We start from the raw sequence: 17,280 nt of genomic DNA on the forward strand, positions 1-17,280 counted from the left end.
GTTTAAAACGACTCCCTTTGGTTGAAAAATGGCAAGTCAATGTTAAAAGCAGAATAAGAGAAAAAGAAAACGATTCCAGGTTATTAATACATAACCTATTAATAATTTAACTTTAAAGGAATGTCACTTGACATTACACAGTAACACCGCCCGCAGCAGGAACAAGCATTTGCAATGCTATTGGCATTGTAAATGACAATGCCCTTTATTTATGTTTTGAAAACCAAAACATAAATAAAAGGCATTGCCATTTACAATGCCAATACGAGGTTTGACAACTTATATTTCCCAGCATGATGTACAGAAACATAAAAAGTAAAGGAAAAAGAGGGAAATTGAGCTCATGTCTTGAAAACATATGGAGAGTGAGTAAATGTTAATTGTAATGTGAATAAAAGGCCTTTAGGAGCTATCAACACGTAGACTACGTCATGGCACTTCGAGCCAAGCTACGTAGCAGCCGCAGCTGTTGAAAACTAAATAGCCTGAAAAAACAAAACACTACTTTCAAAGATCTCTGGCGCCATGTTTAAGCGGTTTTGCTCAATCAGCTAGGTCATTGTTTACATTCGGTGACCTAGAAATCAGCTTTTCTTGTGAATTCTGGTCCAAGAAGCACTAGAATGTAAGTTTAAACCGAATGCTGCTCGCGGCAGCCACTGTGTTGCTTTCTCTGAAAGATGTGAATAATGCAGATTGAGCAAGCCTGGCCGCCATGAGCAGAAGGTGGAACACACTGCACGGCAACGCACAAGTGACCTGCGTCGAACTCTTACAAACCTACATGCCTCGCTCCAGCCCTTAAACCTCCAACACCAACACGAGAAAGCATGCTCTATTCCCACAGCGTGCTTGTATCCGCCCAAAGGTTCCCGCAGTCCTGAGCACCTAACCTCTTTCCAGAACCCAGTTCAGCGCTCATGTAGGCTAGGCTAGCTCGCTGTATTATAAATCATACTCTATCAGAAGCGTAGAGCATGAATCAAATTATACCTTTCAAACTAGACGTTGCCAATACGAAGGATGACCATACGTGCCCATGTCTCCAGGAGTGATCTCTGAGATGTTTAACATACATACTAGTGCATCCTGGGTAATGTAGTCTAAATTCAATTGCTAACTAAGAACAGATCCCAGCCTAACCATGGCCCAGCATTACTTGCGGCGGAGGCTACCCAAACCCTGCCTTGACTCCCACAGCACGGGACGCATATCAGAGCCAGTTGGGGCCGCAAGACTTCACGGCCCAGCATTACCTGTGGCGAGGAGGCTACCCATGCTCTGCTTTGTGCCAGGTAGGCACTTAAAACCCTGCCGTGACTACTGCCGTGCAGTATGCAATTTGGAGCAAGTGGGGGCTGCAGGACATCAGGGCCCAGTGTTACTTGTGGTGAGGATAAGGCTCACGCTCTGGTTTGTTCCAGGAAGGCCTTTAAAACCCTGCCTTGACTCCCGAAGTGCAGGATGCATATTTGAGCTGGTAGGGCAACAGGACTTCAGGGCCCAGCGTTGCTTGTGGCAGGGAGGCCGCCCATGCTCTGCTTCATGCCAGGAAGGCGCTCAAAGCCCTGCTTTGACTCCCGCAGCATGGGAATTCTTGTTGATCAAAGCTCGGGCCGCCCGCTGCACCCGCACAGCAGACCAGACAGCCCGAAGACCCAGCGAAAGGTGCGGTCAAAGGAGACCCAGTTCCTAAGGCCATAGGCCGCCCCCCAAGCAATGCAGCTCAAGGGTATTCCACATCGACAGCAGATCCGATCACCGTCTCCACCCTACAGATAGGGGAGATCAACCGATTATTCTCTGCAGTCTGCTTTATCGATCACGGGGCATGATCGAGAGACCACAAAGCCATCTAGATTGCAGGATAAATTGCATGCATACCAATGTGCATATCAAAGTAGTTAGGGGCCACAGTACTTCAGGGCCCAGCGTTACTTGCGGCGGAGGCTGCCCATGCTCAGCTTCATGCCAGGAAGGTGCTTAAAATTCTGCTTGGACTCCCACAGCGCGATATGCTTATTGGAGCCGGTGGGCGCAGCAGTATTGAGGGCCCAGCGTCACTTGTGACAAGAGGGCCGTCCACAGTTTGCTTTACATCTATAAGGTGCTTAAAACCCTGCCATGACTCCAACGGTGCGGGACGCATATTGAAATTGGTGGAGGCCACAGAACTTCAGGACCCAGCGTTGGTTGTGGTGAGGATACCGCTCACGCTTTGCCGCACGCCAGGAAGGCGCTTAAACCCCTGCCTTGACTCCGACAGCACAGGACACATATCATGACCGGTGTGGCCTGCAGGACTTAAATAAACAGACCGCGGTGTCCCTGAAGCGGGCATCACGCTTTAAAATAAAGTTTTAAAAAACCACCCAGCGTTACTTTGCTACTTGCAGCTACTATTAAAGTGAAAGCGCACATTGTGCGCTCTGTATACAAATAACGCCCGCCATTGTCCCACGAGTGCTGAGGGGGGGGGGCATTGCAAATAAACTAAATAGTGCTCACCTTGTGTAACAAGCGCAGTAAAAGATCCAGTCCTTATGGGCGGTCCTAAAATGAGACAGGGTGTTAACAAGGGGGGACTGAGTAGCCTCGTATTGAATCGGAAGCCGGCATTTACCATGGACGATGACGCCAGCCATGGAAAATTATAGGCAGGGCTTCCACTCCACTTCTAAATCATACTTTAATACAGCATGCCTTGCAAAGCGAGCAGCGCATGTGCTGCAACGCTAGGCGAGACCTAAAAAATTACTTACGTTACCTCACAGTAAATCGTCAGTGACTGAAATCCTTCCGTCACTTTCTATATTGATCGAACAGTAATCTTCTGCAACTTCACCACAGACCGCTCAATAATCCAGCGTTGCCTTTCACAGTAGTTGCGACGTCCGAAAGGAGACATCTGCCCCACTCGCCACAATTCTGAACTCTCCTCCGAGAGCGGATGAAACTAAAAATCTCCTCCCCACCAGCAGCAGAACTTCGAAGTGAAAGAGGATGGAAAATGGAAGGCAAACAAGGCACAGAACATGCGCAAATCCCAACAATGCGGATCGCAAGGAAAATCCTCTCACAGGACGGGACACTAGATCAGAGAGTTCGAAGAGTAAAATTAACAGTTCAGAATTACTCACGCTTGCCGACATGCAACATCCTCGTTTAATGATCTAGGGCAGCCCATGTCAGAACTACTATTTTTGTACAATTTGTGAGCAATCAAACATTTTAGCAAACTCTTTTACAAAGACTGGAATTTTAAAAGCAAATGTCTATTTCCTTAATCGAAAGTGTTTCCCAAGAGAGTGCTTTTCTAATTGAATAGGAAAGGATAAGGGCATCTTGTTATCATACATTTTTTAGTTTGTTTAAGATGTGCAATCTCCATTGAGCCATACAATTCGTTGAGTGTTCTGATCTCCTGAATACTTTTCAGATGGAGATAACCCTGTGGCACCACTATTAAATCCTTCTAGTACCAAAGCAGCTATTCTCCCGAAGGGCTGTGTAGTCCTCATATACTCCGGAGGTACTAAGAATGGCGGTAGTCAAGTTTTAACAATAAAGAAAGATGGTACGTACTCGTTGAGTGTCAATTTATTAATATTTAACAATTTCCATCTCTATTTCTCCCACCTGAATGCTCCGTAAGGGAAAGGCAGAAACAACCAGGTTATCTTCCCAAATCTCGGGGAAAATGCTGACATGTGGCTCTTGCGTCCAAAATCACACAGCAGATGAAACTCATGGTAGGGTAGATCTTGAGAGGCTTATTAAGGATGAACAAATTGAAACCCAAGGGGAAAAGGCAGTACAAAACAAAGTTGCAGGAAAAGCCAAAATTAGGAACAAACTTGGCAACCAGGAATCAGTCAACTAAGTACTTGCAAAGCAACTTGCTATTACCACCTGACTGCTTAAATTATAGGAGTGTTATTGACTGACCTTCTCTGTATGACCTACAAGACCTGAGTCCTGTCCTTCAGCCCCAGTCTCCCATGAACAAGTCCTATCGCTCATAGGATTCTCTTCTGCCTTCTACCAGTTCTTTCGACTTCAGGTTAGCAAATCTGGTGTGCGGTGTCCCGGAGTCATGAGTAGAAACGAAGGGGCAGTACAGACTGCTTTAAGATGCCGAAACAAAAATGATGAGGTTGGGAATAGCACACTGCCCTCTCCCCACGGCTGCACCCTGTAGGAGCTAGGTTTAGTAGCCTACTTACCTGTACAGAACATATCCCTCCACTTTCAGACTATTGTCCAGTTAGTTCATGTAAGCTGGCATGTCTAGGCTGCCATTCAGATATAGCAAAGCTTTTAGTGCCATCATCATTACTAGGCCAGTATCTCAGAGCTGGATGAAGGAATAAGCTTCCTAGAGGGTGGAAGAGATGAAGGGTCCAGGCTGGTTATGGCACTATAATTATTTTTGGGTTGGTTGGGATGGTGTAGTGACCCAGTTGTCATTTCGATTACTATCATCAATGATGAGGTTAACAGTCTTCACCGCTGTATTAATTTCTATTTTGTGTTCATTATTACTGTAACACTATCGCTGTCATTAATATTCTGGTACCTGGAGATTTGAACACATTTTAGCTTTTCTCAGCGAATTTTGCAGAAAATCTCCCATATTATGCGAAACCTTCATATTTACATTTCCTCATTATATCACGTTATATAATACAGAACTTTTTGTCTTCAGGTCATATTTCATTGCGGAAATGCCTTGGGCTCAGAGACAAATTGCTTCAGTGCTGTTTACTACTCCGCCAACAGCTACATTTGAGGAGGTACCAAAATAACTTTTTGTCTCCATTAATGTGATGAAATGCTGCAAATTAATGAATTAGTTTATATTTACTCTAGGCTATAACATGATTCTATTCTTTATTTGCTAAGTTTTCTGAGGGGTAGTTTAAAAAAGCCAGATATAAACAAGCACGGGTGGCACTTTTATTTTTAAAATTGGCCCCAGATGCTTTTACACTCTTCTGTATTACTATTTTTTTAAGGACTGGATTTAGATTAAGGACCACAAGGGGTAGCGTCAACTAAGCCTTTAGATGGGGTGGACTGATGAGAGACATGTTCTATGTGATGCCTTATATACTTAAATTGTACTATGTAGATTTTAGATTGATGAATTGTTTCTTTGCTTTTTTTTTTATCAAGATTGTACTGTAACCTCTATTGATAAACTGTCACTTTTATGGTATTTTTATATGCAGAATAAAGAAGTAAAAATAATAATAATATTCGCTAAGTAGAAACAATTGCTATATTTTAAAAGGTTATTCAAGTGTTAGGATGTATTTGTTAAATATATGCCTGTATATCAAAATACAGTCTGATATATCGTGCCTAAATATGGTTTACAAAACTATCTAGCCTTTAGATGTGGTTTTATATTATTAACTCCAATTCTTTTTCAACATGTTAAAGTTAATAGGAAATGATTTTCTATAAAGATGTTACTGCCTTAGCTTTCGAAATCATTTCACCGTGTGCTACTATTCTGTTTCTGTTCTCCGGTTCACCCTTGCCATCTTGGTAGTAGGATGCCTTGCAATGTATCCAACTCTGAAATAAATATATATAACAAGGAAAGAAGAGTAGTATGTTATAATGCATAGTTGTAAGTCTCAGATACAGCCTGATCAGAGCCAAGACTCGCCACTGCTAGCGAGCTGCAGCTGGTTGTGGTATGACAACTTCTTTCAGGCATTCTGTGTTGTCATGATCACCCACAGTCCCTGTGGAGGCCAGAGATGTATTTATGCAGCCAACAATGTGTAAAGCAGAAGAGCAAGAACTCCAACACTCCATGGGGAAATTCCCCTCAGACATCATTCATCTTTAAATATACCAGCTCTTCATGCCTAGCCCTCGAGTTCCAGTCACTCAATGCAGTAGGCAAAGGTGGATATGATTTGTTGAGGTCTACGTCATCGGGACAGTTGAAATCACTTCCTCATTGGACAGGGAGTCCCTAAGATCAATTGCTCATCATCCCCGTTCTATAAAAACTCAACGCGTATTCCGCTGGGCTCATAACACAGACCAACAGAAATGGAATACCGTCTTGGTGCCGCCCCTCCCCCCTCTACACCATTTGCGCCTATTTCGGTTATAATTCATCAATTTCTCATGGATGCCATGCCTAAGCCATATTAAATCACTCCACAGTGTAGGGGGAGAAGCCTGTGACATACCCCTTCCATCTTCAACTTTCTGTGATTTCTTGGTTTCTGTATTGGTGAGATGAGTCACTTGTAAAATGCAAGAGAAAGATGTTACCCAGTTGGTGACATTCACACAGATGGACAAGTTGGGGTAAAGCTAGGCCGGCCTTACGAAGAATCACAAGCAGGCTATCTGTTTGTCGCTGGCTTTGAGGGTCGCATCTGTAGCATCCTTCTATCCAGTACTATCCGGTGGCATCTTTTAACGCTTCCACTCCCAAGACCACCTCTGTTCGGTCGCCTTTATCTGTTTCCAGTTTCCTGTTTCTCCGTCTGTTTCTCCATATCAAATGTGGGATCGGCGAGTTTCGTGTCCTGCATATGTCACCTCTGGACTCACATTTGTCTTGCTAGTTACAGGCCTAGTAAGCTACAGCGAGAAAAACGTCCTTACCATTTTCTAGCGTTTTTAGTTAAATCAGAAGCAGCAGCATATATTGGTGAAGTTTCTTTTTGACTTCAGGGAATGTTCGAAGTTGTTCTTAGACAGCCAAGATGTAAAGTTGAAATGTAGAAACAATTACGCTGCTGAGCAACAGTGGGCCACATCAGCAAGTCTTTTGGTTTGTGATGTCCTTATTTCGAGAGTTCAGTAGTTTCGCAATGATCAGTCTTGGAAGCCTTCACTGGTTGTGGAGGAACCAGGGCCCTGAGAGTTCTCTCCACTGTAAAGACAACGCTATGTGGGGCTACCACTTTGGGCAGCCATTCCTCTAGAAATAGTTCAGCACTAGTGCCTTAAACTTTTTCTTAGCCAGACACTCTGATGTTGTTCTGGCGTGATTGGCCTTTGAAATTCTCAGCCCTGAATTATAAGAAACTGACCCTGTCCTTCTGTCCTGCTGATTGGTAGTGATGGCTAGCAACACCTGGTGCCCTCTCCGACAGGTTTACCACAGTTGCCCCTGTTTTGACTTTAGTGTGGCAGCTAAAAATAAAAGGGTTGTAAGTATGTACATTTCATTTTAACCACGATAACTGAAAACAAGCAGACATACATGTTCAAAACATCTCCTTTGGCTAACAAACTTGATGACAAAGACTTGCCTCCTCGCAGCTCACACATTAAACTCGGACACTGATATAACAGCAAAACTTTAGTGTGTTCAGCCTGTAACAAGGCAACTTCAAATGCTAAAGTGTATATTATGATGGGTACTTCTAATCACAGATGACAAAACGACACAGACCCTTAGATGCTGACCTAATTTCCTTTTTTTCTGTGTCCGTCGCTTTGGTTTTCAAACTCTTGTTCTGACTTTGTTTGACAGTGTGCAGGGGGGACCCTCCCCCTAAAAACAACAGGTTTTAAATTGAGCCACGTGCTGCAAATTGATGTTTAAAGTATAGAAATAGTGTTGGGAGGAATGCTTGAATTAATCTCAACCACTGGTAATTACTCTGGCTGCATTTCAGTCCATCATTGCTTTGCCCACCAGACCACACTCCTTGACACCCAACTTACCCGCTTTCAGCGCCAAGATGCTCCTTTGGAGTGAAAGCCAGCACTTTACAAATGACTTCATTCATTAATTAATTAATTCATTATAGAGGTGCCGTTTTGAAAAATGGCAAAAGGGTTGCTCTGAAGAGTTATTTTCAGTATCTATAAGACTACAACACATCCGCCATTTTAAAAAATGTCCAGAAAATTTTGGCCCAGATGAGCAATGTCTACCCAAGCTAATTTACTTCTTTAATGAAATGAAAATCTCAGGACAACAGTTTTTTTCGGAGGTATATCAAGGGGCAGGACTATACTGGGAGCATATGCCTGGCTAGCAAATGAGTCAGAAACCTCAGGTTTATCTTTAATAAGAATCTTTGTCACTTTAAACAAGGTGCTCAAGCAAACAAATAATGGAGCTTCGAGATGTTAAAGACAGTTTATTTTCATATGGACATGCAAGAATCCTTGTAGATACCTAATTTGTCATCTGCTAATTCCTGTACATTATGGTGCTTCTGTAATCTTTTGCATGTTGACAACGCCTGCAAAACTGAAAAGTATGGGTAGATGAAAAGCTAGGAAGCTAATGAGCCACTTTTTGCACGTGGTCCAGCATATCTGAAGGGAAACCTATTTATAATACTTGGGAGCCTGCATTCCCTGTATAAAAGTCAGTCTCCAATTTCCTTATTACAGTTGAAATCTGTGATTAGAAATGTTTTAGGTTGCCTGAGCCAGACATTTTTTAAACCAGTTCTGCCACTCATCACACCTCCAGAGCTGGAATACATATCCTTCTCAAGAAGAGTTAACAAACCTGGCTCAGAGGACAGTGACCTGCCTCTGAGCCAGAAAGGAACAGTGAGTGTTAACTGCTGACCCCTTAGTATGGATAGTTATCTGCAAGTGGACAGGAAAGCTTGGCAAAACAAAGTATGTGACATCTCTTGTCGCCTGTAATAAAGAAACAGCAGAGCTGCTCTGCTGTAGTAAATTATTAAATTGTGTTGTTGACATCAACATCTCTTCTGCTAGAGCATTCAGCCAAGAGGATAGACAGGACATGGACCATAACTAAAGCTGCAGTGTAGACTAAAAAAACAGACTTTTCTTTTGTCTGCTCTAAGTTTTAAATTGAACAGTGATCAGCAGAAAGGAGACAGTTTCAGTAACATGGTTATTTTTTGCATGCTTTTGGCTAATATAGAAAAGCGAGAATCTCTATGCACGATTCTACACATTCTGAGCAAGAGCTTTTTTTTTTTTAAATCTGGCTTTCTACTTAAGCTGATTGAAATGTCTTTTTGCAACAAACATCTGAAAACATCCTAACTCTTTCGTATGAAAAAGAGCAGCACCTAGGAATTTAAACAGTTTGTAGGAAGGGGGCTGGTGTGACCATGTATTATAAGGAATAAATAAACCCCACCATTCACTAAGGATATTGCAAGTCACCTTGGAGTTCCATTACCTTATATAAAGGAACTTGACTTTCAGCCTCCTTCCTAGATGGTCACTGAACCCCTTTGTGACTTGTAAGATCCCAATAAAGTACAGCAGGGGTACTGTATCCCAAACATTACACACTTAACAGCAGTGTATAGCGTTGCCGATCTAAAGCTAGCAGTAGATTCTTGGTAGTGGATCGCCGACTATATGAAGCAATCTCTGACCTCCTGCTTATCAGGAAAATGTTAAACTCCCATTTCTAAGTGCATTGGAGTTAAATTGGGCTGCCATACCAAGTGATGGTCTAAGCACATGAAGATGACTTTACTTAGAACTGTAATACATAAACCCTTGGAGTTAAATGGGGCTGCAATAGCAAGTGCTGGTTTAAGCACATGAAGATGGCTTTAGTTAGAGCTGAAATACATAAACCCTTAGAGTTGAATGGGGCTGCCATAGCAAGTGCTGGTTTAAGCACATGAAGATGACTTTTCTTAGAGTTGTAATACATAAACCACCAACGTAAATTCAGATATGGTTATTCTGCGGGCACATATTATTATATTTTGAAGCACATTTGTGTGTCACCTTGAGTACATTTTTGCACGTGTTTTCAGAAAACTACTTTCAAGACAAGTGTCATTGGATTGACATTTTCAATATAATCTTGAGGGTACAATTTTTAAACCTCTGTAAATTATTGGCTCACTTGATATACATGCATCCAAATTGTTCCATTGTCGGCAGAGCTAGTGTGATTATATTAAAATATGATAACTTTAAGAGAGTGTAGCAAATTCACTTTTTCTACAGGGTCACCCCAGATTTTTCACCATTTTCTGGACCCTAATATTGCTGACTTAAGGACTCTGTGCCCCTTACCATTGCTATACACTAGTAAAGTGCTAGCGCTTCCTGTCTAAAAAAACATGGCCTGTACATTGGAAGTCCCTATTTTTAACGTTCCTATAAGACCCCTGCGAATGGTGCTTAAAATGCTCCTACGACAGACAAAGCTCAATGTTGTTTGTGAGCTGTAGTGTGTATTTGCGCCGGCCCATATATCAAAAATAGGTCTTTTCCAGGTTACATCAATGTGCTCTAGCTGGACTGCAACTTAAATGCACTGCAATGACCTATGTCAGGTGAAAGGAACTTTGCCATGCAGGAGAAGTATATCTCTGTATATTCATAAATCGCCCTTACAGTGCGCCTTGTAAGCCTACAGGTCAGAGCACTAATAGATAAGGCACCCTACATCAGGGTTAGTGTGTCATCACAGTTAAATTAAAGCCAAAAGCAATTTCACTGTTTAGCCTTGTAGACTGACTACTGGGTAAGTTTAGATGGGATTAAAAAATCAATTCCCTATCTCTGTTTAAGAAAAGGCTAGAAAATCTTTCGAAGTTGTATCCTACTTGGTTTTTAAAATCTGATTTAATGGCAAAATCAGATTTTTGATACCTTAAGCAGAAAAGCAACTTTAGAAAAATGCACCTTAGGTTACCTGAGTCAGAACTGTTTTAAAATGAGTTCTGCCACTCATCGCACTTCCTGAGCAACTATTCTTAACTATGACAGTTAACTAACCTGGTTCAGACGATAGTGGCCTGCCACTGAGCCAAGAAAGGGCCAATGGGTGTTATCTGCTGACCCCTTAGCGGGGACTACTATCTGCAAGTGGATAGGAACAGTTGGCAGAACAAAGTCTCAAGGACTTCGAACTTCTAATGTCATCCTAGTACTGGAACTGCTCTTCAGGGGTTAGTAGTTGACCTCCTGTTTTCTTGCTTTAAAAAACCTAAAAGGTAGAATACTGCTGATTCCAAGAGGGCCCAGCTGACCATTGAGCACTGGACCCTGTAGGAGACTTGCCTGGAGAGAAACCTGGTGCCTAGAAGCCTGCCTTGAGGAGCGGGGCTGCAGGACTGACCAGGAGGAACTTTCCCAGGATGGTGCAAGAGTTGGGACTTTTTCAGGTTTTCATGAGTTTTTGGTGCACTGTAAACTGGTTCAGCTGGACCTAACGGCAAAGATATCCGGCTTTGTGCTGCCTGGCCTGGCTACAGCTTACAGGTAAAAATTAGGACCAGTGCAAGGGGGCAAATCTTTCCGACCCACAGAGTGACCTTGCCAGCCACGAAATCCAGGCTTTTCAAACTAAGAGATTTTCGTGCCCAAACTAATTGTTTCAGCAACATATCCCTTTTGGACTCCAATCTTGCACCTTTCCCCACTGAAAGATTTCACCTAGTTCATAAGGTAAAATCATTGACAGGGATGCCACTCATGGTGTATCTGACCTCCGCTCCTTCCTGTTTGGTTGGGAATTGAGTCTAGGTCCCATCTAACTGCCAACAGTGACCCTTGATTACTGCTTTACTGTTTCTTGTTGCGTTTTGCCAAAAAGCTATTTTAATGATCTCACTGTTTATTTCCTCATTAAATTTTCTCTAATTTGCTTAATTGAGTTAAAAATTGTATTGTGTTGCTTTATTTACTCTTAAATTGTTGGTATGCCCTCCTACATTAATAACCGTGCTATCCCGTTTCCGAGCGTATTTTGGTTTTGCGGTGGTTGCATGGCTCCGTTGTTCTCCTGCTAGGTAGCCATCACGTATTAGACATTGAGGGATTCGGATATGGGAATAACATGGAGAGAAAAATGCTCTTTAGAGAGGCCCAGAGGTCTGCAAAGCCATAGCAATCACATGTGCGTTGTAGAAATTTAAAGAGACGATTTTTGATATACGTTTTGGAGCAGCTTATTTAACAGTGATTTGCCAACTTAATATACTTTTATTGCTGTATATGAGTTCCAATTTTAAGCTTTTTTCCTGGTAGCTGCCACTGTTTTGCAAAGAAAATATATATTTTAAAATAAATAGTATACTGTCTGTTGCCTTAATCGTGGAACATTTCATAAATATCTTGAATTGTGTTTCGCAATGGAAGGTAGGCTAGGCTAGGAGTCTAATACACGTTTAAAGCCAGCTACTAACGGCATATTTTGATCCTTGTAGGCGCTGAAACTCTTCGAGAGAGCAGAAGAAGGTACTGTATATTTTTCAGTCCGTTTTAAACTTTCTTGCTGAGCTGCATAATCACGCATTCAGCTTATATGTATCTGCTGTTAATCCAGAACTAAGCACTTCCATTGGCTGTTTTTCCCTTCAGTCCAACCAATAGTGGTTCATTTCTGCACCAGGTCTTGCGGGTTTTCCAGTAGAGATCTTGCATTGCCAAATGCAATGACAAACTTAACTTCGACTCACTGTTCCATTAAGCATATCCCCCAGACCCTACTATTAAGGGCCATATTTTTAGATGTGCTTCATAGAGGTAGAACGCACCAAACACTCTTTGATGAAAGACTGGCCATCTTAGGAACAGTGTTCAAAATAAAAGTATTAATGCCAGAGATTGATAAAAAGGTGAACATTTTGTAACCCATTTTTGCTACGTTTTGGCTTTTTAATACTCTTTTGGACTTAGAAGTGAGTTTACAAATACTGCAATCTGGTAACCACAATAACTACCTTCCCTCTTCCAAAAAACATATATCCATGCAGCCACTACATGTACTCCCTCATGCTACTGTCACATTACAACGCCTTGATCCGAGCCCCTCCACCCCACTACTAGTTTATCAAACGCTACAAACTGTACCAAAGCACCAACATGCGTTTAATTATAGCCCTGAAGACCTTACCCTGGATTTAATGATGTTTGCACATTGTGGAGGCTATAAGAATGAAAATAGCCCTGTTTAAAACAGTCACAGAACATAATTAGTTGCTCTCGAAGCTAATGAAACCAGAATACAAACCTGGCCTGCAACAACACATAGGCTAAAAAAAGACAATGTCCATAGACAAGAAATACTCAAATCTAACCAAAACCACCTCCAAAATAATGGAGACGTCCTAATAAATTGCCCACCTAGACATGCCTCTGCTGGGTAGTTTGTGGCAGATAGAAATAAAAGGTTTGTAAGAATGTGCATTTCCATTGTACCACGATAATTGAAAACAAGCAGACATACATGTTCAAAACATCTCCTTTGGCTAAAAAACTTGATGACAAAGACCTGTCTCCTCGCAGCTCGCACATTAAACTTGGACACCGATGTAACAGTATCTTGTCACAACCCTTGTTGCCTTTTGCCCATTCAAAATTGGAAGTAAGCCTTGGTTAGAGACAGTGGTACCTAGTGCATAGTTCCTAGTGATGCGCATTTCATAAAACATCTGCTTATGAAAAATGTGATAAAAAGAACTCAAAAACAGTTCGGTCTTCAACAAAACATATAATCCAAGAAGCTGACCTGTTACTTCTGGTTCAGGAGTATATCAATCCCCTCTTGGTGACGCCCCAAACTTGCCTGCTGAAAGGAGTCTGGTACATAGGTGACAGGCTGATCAAGAGCATGCAGAGTTTCGAACACACCGGACCTTTCAGAATGGAGCACTGCCTCAAGATCCACATACTGGCATCTTTAACTGCATGTCTGGCCTCCACAGCCCCCTTCTTTGAATCCCTAAATACGTTTTGCAGAACATTTAGTGGCCTAGTTCAATGTCGGTCGGAAAGCCTTCGACCACAGTTCGGAGGCTTTCGGACCGACATAGACAGTTTTGATTCGGACCACCTAATTTTAATGTAGGCGGGCGGAATTGAAACAGGCCGGTCATTCCGGCTGGCTTCTGGCATCGACCAGTCGGAACTGGCACAGAATCCATACACGACAAACGCCGTCGAGATTACAATGCTCTGTTTCCCACAGGTTTTCCATGCTGGGGTTTCTGAAATGGAAAGCCTGTCCGTATGTGAGTTTGGGGTCCCCTAGCAGGGCCCCTTTTCCCTGCAGCATCCAGTTGGAAGCCGAGGGGTCACCTATGGTGCTCCCCTGTTAATCCCTGCACTGTGTGGCAGCAGCCTGAGGTGCCTGCCACACGGTGCAGGGATGAATACAATCTTCAACTTCCTTATGGGAGCTTGTGCTACGGCGGGTTAACGGCCGAAGCACAAGCTCCCATAGGGAAATGGAAGTATGGTGCGGTCGCATCATAATTATGCAGTCTGGACTGATTCCGCGATGATGTCATTCAAAGGCAATTTCGACCGACTGCATAATCGACCCCTAAATTCTGAAGCTTCACAAGCACCAGGCAGCCAAGGGTGAAAATACCAGATTGGAACTCATTGCCTCCTCTATTCAAAGAACTGTTTCTCAGCATAATCGGAAAAAACCTAAAGATTCCTCTTCTAGTGACACGTCAGTGGAGGCATCCAATCAGGATACTATGCTGAAATGACAACCTCTTGCAATAATGCAGTGCAAGGCAGTGCATCTACTATCCACTTTGTTGTTACTGTGCTTTCTCAGTTGTTAAGAAAGTGTTTTATTTATTTTGAACCTCTGATATTTGGACTGCTCCTGTGAGTCACTCTCACCTACTCTGTAATCTTCTGTTAAAATGGGTTTCAGTGCTAACGTCCAGTGCATGACTTTTAGAATAAGACTTGCTACTGTTCAGCTGGTGAAAAAAACACCGTTCTGATTACAAGTGCTCACATGTTTGTAGGCTGACCGAGGGCGACTGCTGCCTTGTCTATCTTAGTTTCAGAGCATGAGAAGCCTGTTGCAGATAGGACCCTGAATAAATTGGTTATAGGACCTTGAATAAATTGGTTATGGTTTGTGTAGGACTTTAACCTTAATTAGGCCTATAAATATAAAGTAATTTTTCCTTTGACTAAACAGTAAGTAGGTGGTGCTAGACTGTATTAACACTTTGGGTAAAAACTGTTCAAAATATACATTTTGGAATGACTTGCCCTAAAGAAATACATGGCATGACTGTTCCGGTTTCTAAAAAGGCTCAGAATGTAAATAAAATACTCATTTCGCTAGAAGCTTTTGGTTTTTCCAGTATTTTCTTTGACCATCCCTAGTGAGATTTGTGATTTGAACTACCATATTGGGCCAAGTTAATAAACAACCTGGAGGCAATCTGATAGCTCCAATCTACTTTTAGTAGACAAGTAGTCTTCTCTTTGTAGAGAAAGAAGTGAGATAGAAATCTGCATAGGGTGATTAACTGGCAAGCCTGACCATGCCCTTCTCACAAGGACAAAAAAGGGGAACAGGCAGAACTCCGTAACCGTGGGTACCCCTTGAAAATTTCGAGGTCATGAACCAGTTTTTTAGTGTCAGTTAGGGGTAGAGCTAAAGGACAGGTAGAGGTCTTGCAGGCCACAGCATGTTTCTACCTTTTTGATAAAAAACACCCACAATGCTCTGCCGTGGGTGGGCCAGCTTGTGGGTTGCTCATATAACATGTTTGTCAGGTGTGTTTGGGCGATGTTGCATCTCTAAATTAGGTAGGGATACCCACCTTCTAAAACTCCACCTTCATTTTAGGAGATAAAGAAAGGATCCACCATGTGGATGAACTGCTGGCTAGGGAGTAATCTGGGCTAAATTTTCTAGGCTTCAGTGCCAATCACACTAGCCTTCTCAGTCCATTGGGGGACATTAGAGGGTGGCTTGTTGTGGACCCTGGAGAAGAGGATATCTTGACACTTATGTTAATTTTTTCTGGCTGGAGGTGTCATGTGAAAGATGTACCCCAGAGTCCTGCAAATCGCTCAAGTGTCCTGCAAATGGCAAAAGGTCGTAGGACATGGGGAGCACAGGCAGCAGTGTAGTCTGCTTTGTGAAGCCAGAATGCTGCTCCTGGATAACCAAGGGTCTATTAGGTGCTAAGGCCAATAGGGCAAGTGCCTAAAGCAACCGAGGAAGAGAAGTCTTGATCAACCTTCAGAATGACCCATTCTGTTATTCATAGTGATTAGAGCTCACCGTCAGGAGCAGAAAGCCAAAAACCCATTTTAAAAGCATAGTGGGGCCCGATATAGTTATCTTTCTCTTGGCCACTCTTGTGCAATTTGCCTATATGGTTCCCAGAGCCTCGCGCCCAAAAGAGATTCTAACTGCATTCTATGTTTTATTGATTATTCTTCTTGGAAGGGCCAGTGACCTGAATGATCGAAACCACCAGAAATCCAACAATAAACCCCTGGCGAGAGTCATTCTTTCGGGAAGCACCCGCCAACTATGAAAATGGCACTGTCAAACATTTCCATTGTGCCAGGCAGCGCAAGCCACCATCCACACCAGATCCTGGGAGCCCCAGGAACTTATTGAAGTGGCATATGAGGCGGGCATCTCTGATTCCCACCACATCTTCTTATTTCCCCGCACTCAACTGGAGCCATGTATGGAGGAGGGAGGTGGGAAAAGAAAGCAAAAGCTTAATACCTCACTGAAGTGGCAGTGATCCAGCGGTAGTTTCACGGTAATTTCTCAATGCAAAACATCATTTACCTCTAGTTTACCGCTTTAAAGGGGATGGACCTTTACCACTGTGTATCACCTTTAGGAGACTTTACATAAACATGAAAAACCAAAATACAATTAATATTTAAGCCAATAAAGAGAATTGTGAGTATTTTTAAACGGTTTTATTTTCTAGTTAAAAGTTAAGGGTTTCTGACCCTTTTTCGTTAGTCAAATATCAATCAGGTTACAGAATTGAAAAAAATAGGAAGAATAGAATGAATACAGAACATATTACAGATTGAATAGAAGGCATTCCATAAAGGAAGGGAATGAGGCATCAAATGCCAGTCAGAATTCTTTAAAGAGTTCAGGAAAATATAATTCAAGAATGTATTTTGCAAGGCTAATCAATTATTAATTGGCAAAAAATCTCCCATAAAGAGAAATAAATACATAAGACAAATACATCTTTTCAACACTAGTTAGTCAAGGCATAAACTTAGAGTTTTAGCATCTAAATCTAAACCTGTTCTATCAGCTGCTCTTTCTGCCCTGGTCTGTTCATCTGTATCTCTGTGTCTCACACAGAGAGGCTGCCCTCCCCTCACAAGACCACAGAAGAATGTGATCTGACTTGCCAAAAATATGATGTGCAAGGCTAGCCTATGCCTCTCTGCCCCCTCCTCCCTCTGTGTCTCTTCGGATGCAATCCCCTCCCAGGCTGCACCCGCGACGTTCACGTACCTAACCCAAATGATGTCTGGTCTGATCTGCTTCTTCTTCTC

General features: G+C 42.5%; 1 protein-coding gene across 1 annotated transcript in view; it reads left to right on the top strand.

The window, feature by feature from the left end:
- Window positions 1-17,280, top strand: part of RMDN1 (regulator of microtubule dynamics 1) — a 325,882-nt gene that overhangs the window by 240,671 nt on the left and 67,931 nt on the right. The window contains exons 7-8 of the mRNA XM_078687071.1: window positions 4,709-4,796; window positions 12,171-12,201. Of these exons, the coding sequence (XP_078543197.1) occupies window positions 4,709-4,796; window positions 12,171-12,201 (119 nt within the window). The remainder of the gene's footprint in view (window positions 1-4,708; window positions 4,797-12,170; window positions 12,202-17,280) is intronic.

Source organism: Lissotriton helveticus, chromosome 4_1 (assembly GCF_964261635.1).
Source record: "Lissotriton helveticus chromosome 4_1, aLisHel1.1, whole genome shotgun sequence".
Lineage (NCBI taxonomy): Eukaryota > Metazoa > Chordata > Amphibia > Caudata > Salamandridae > Lissotriton > Lissotriton helveticus.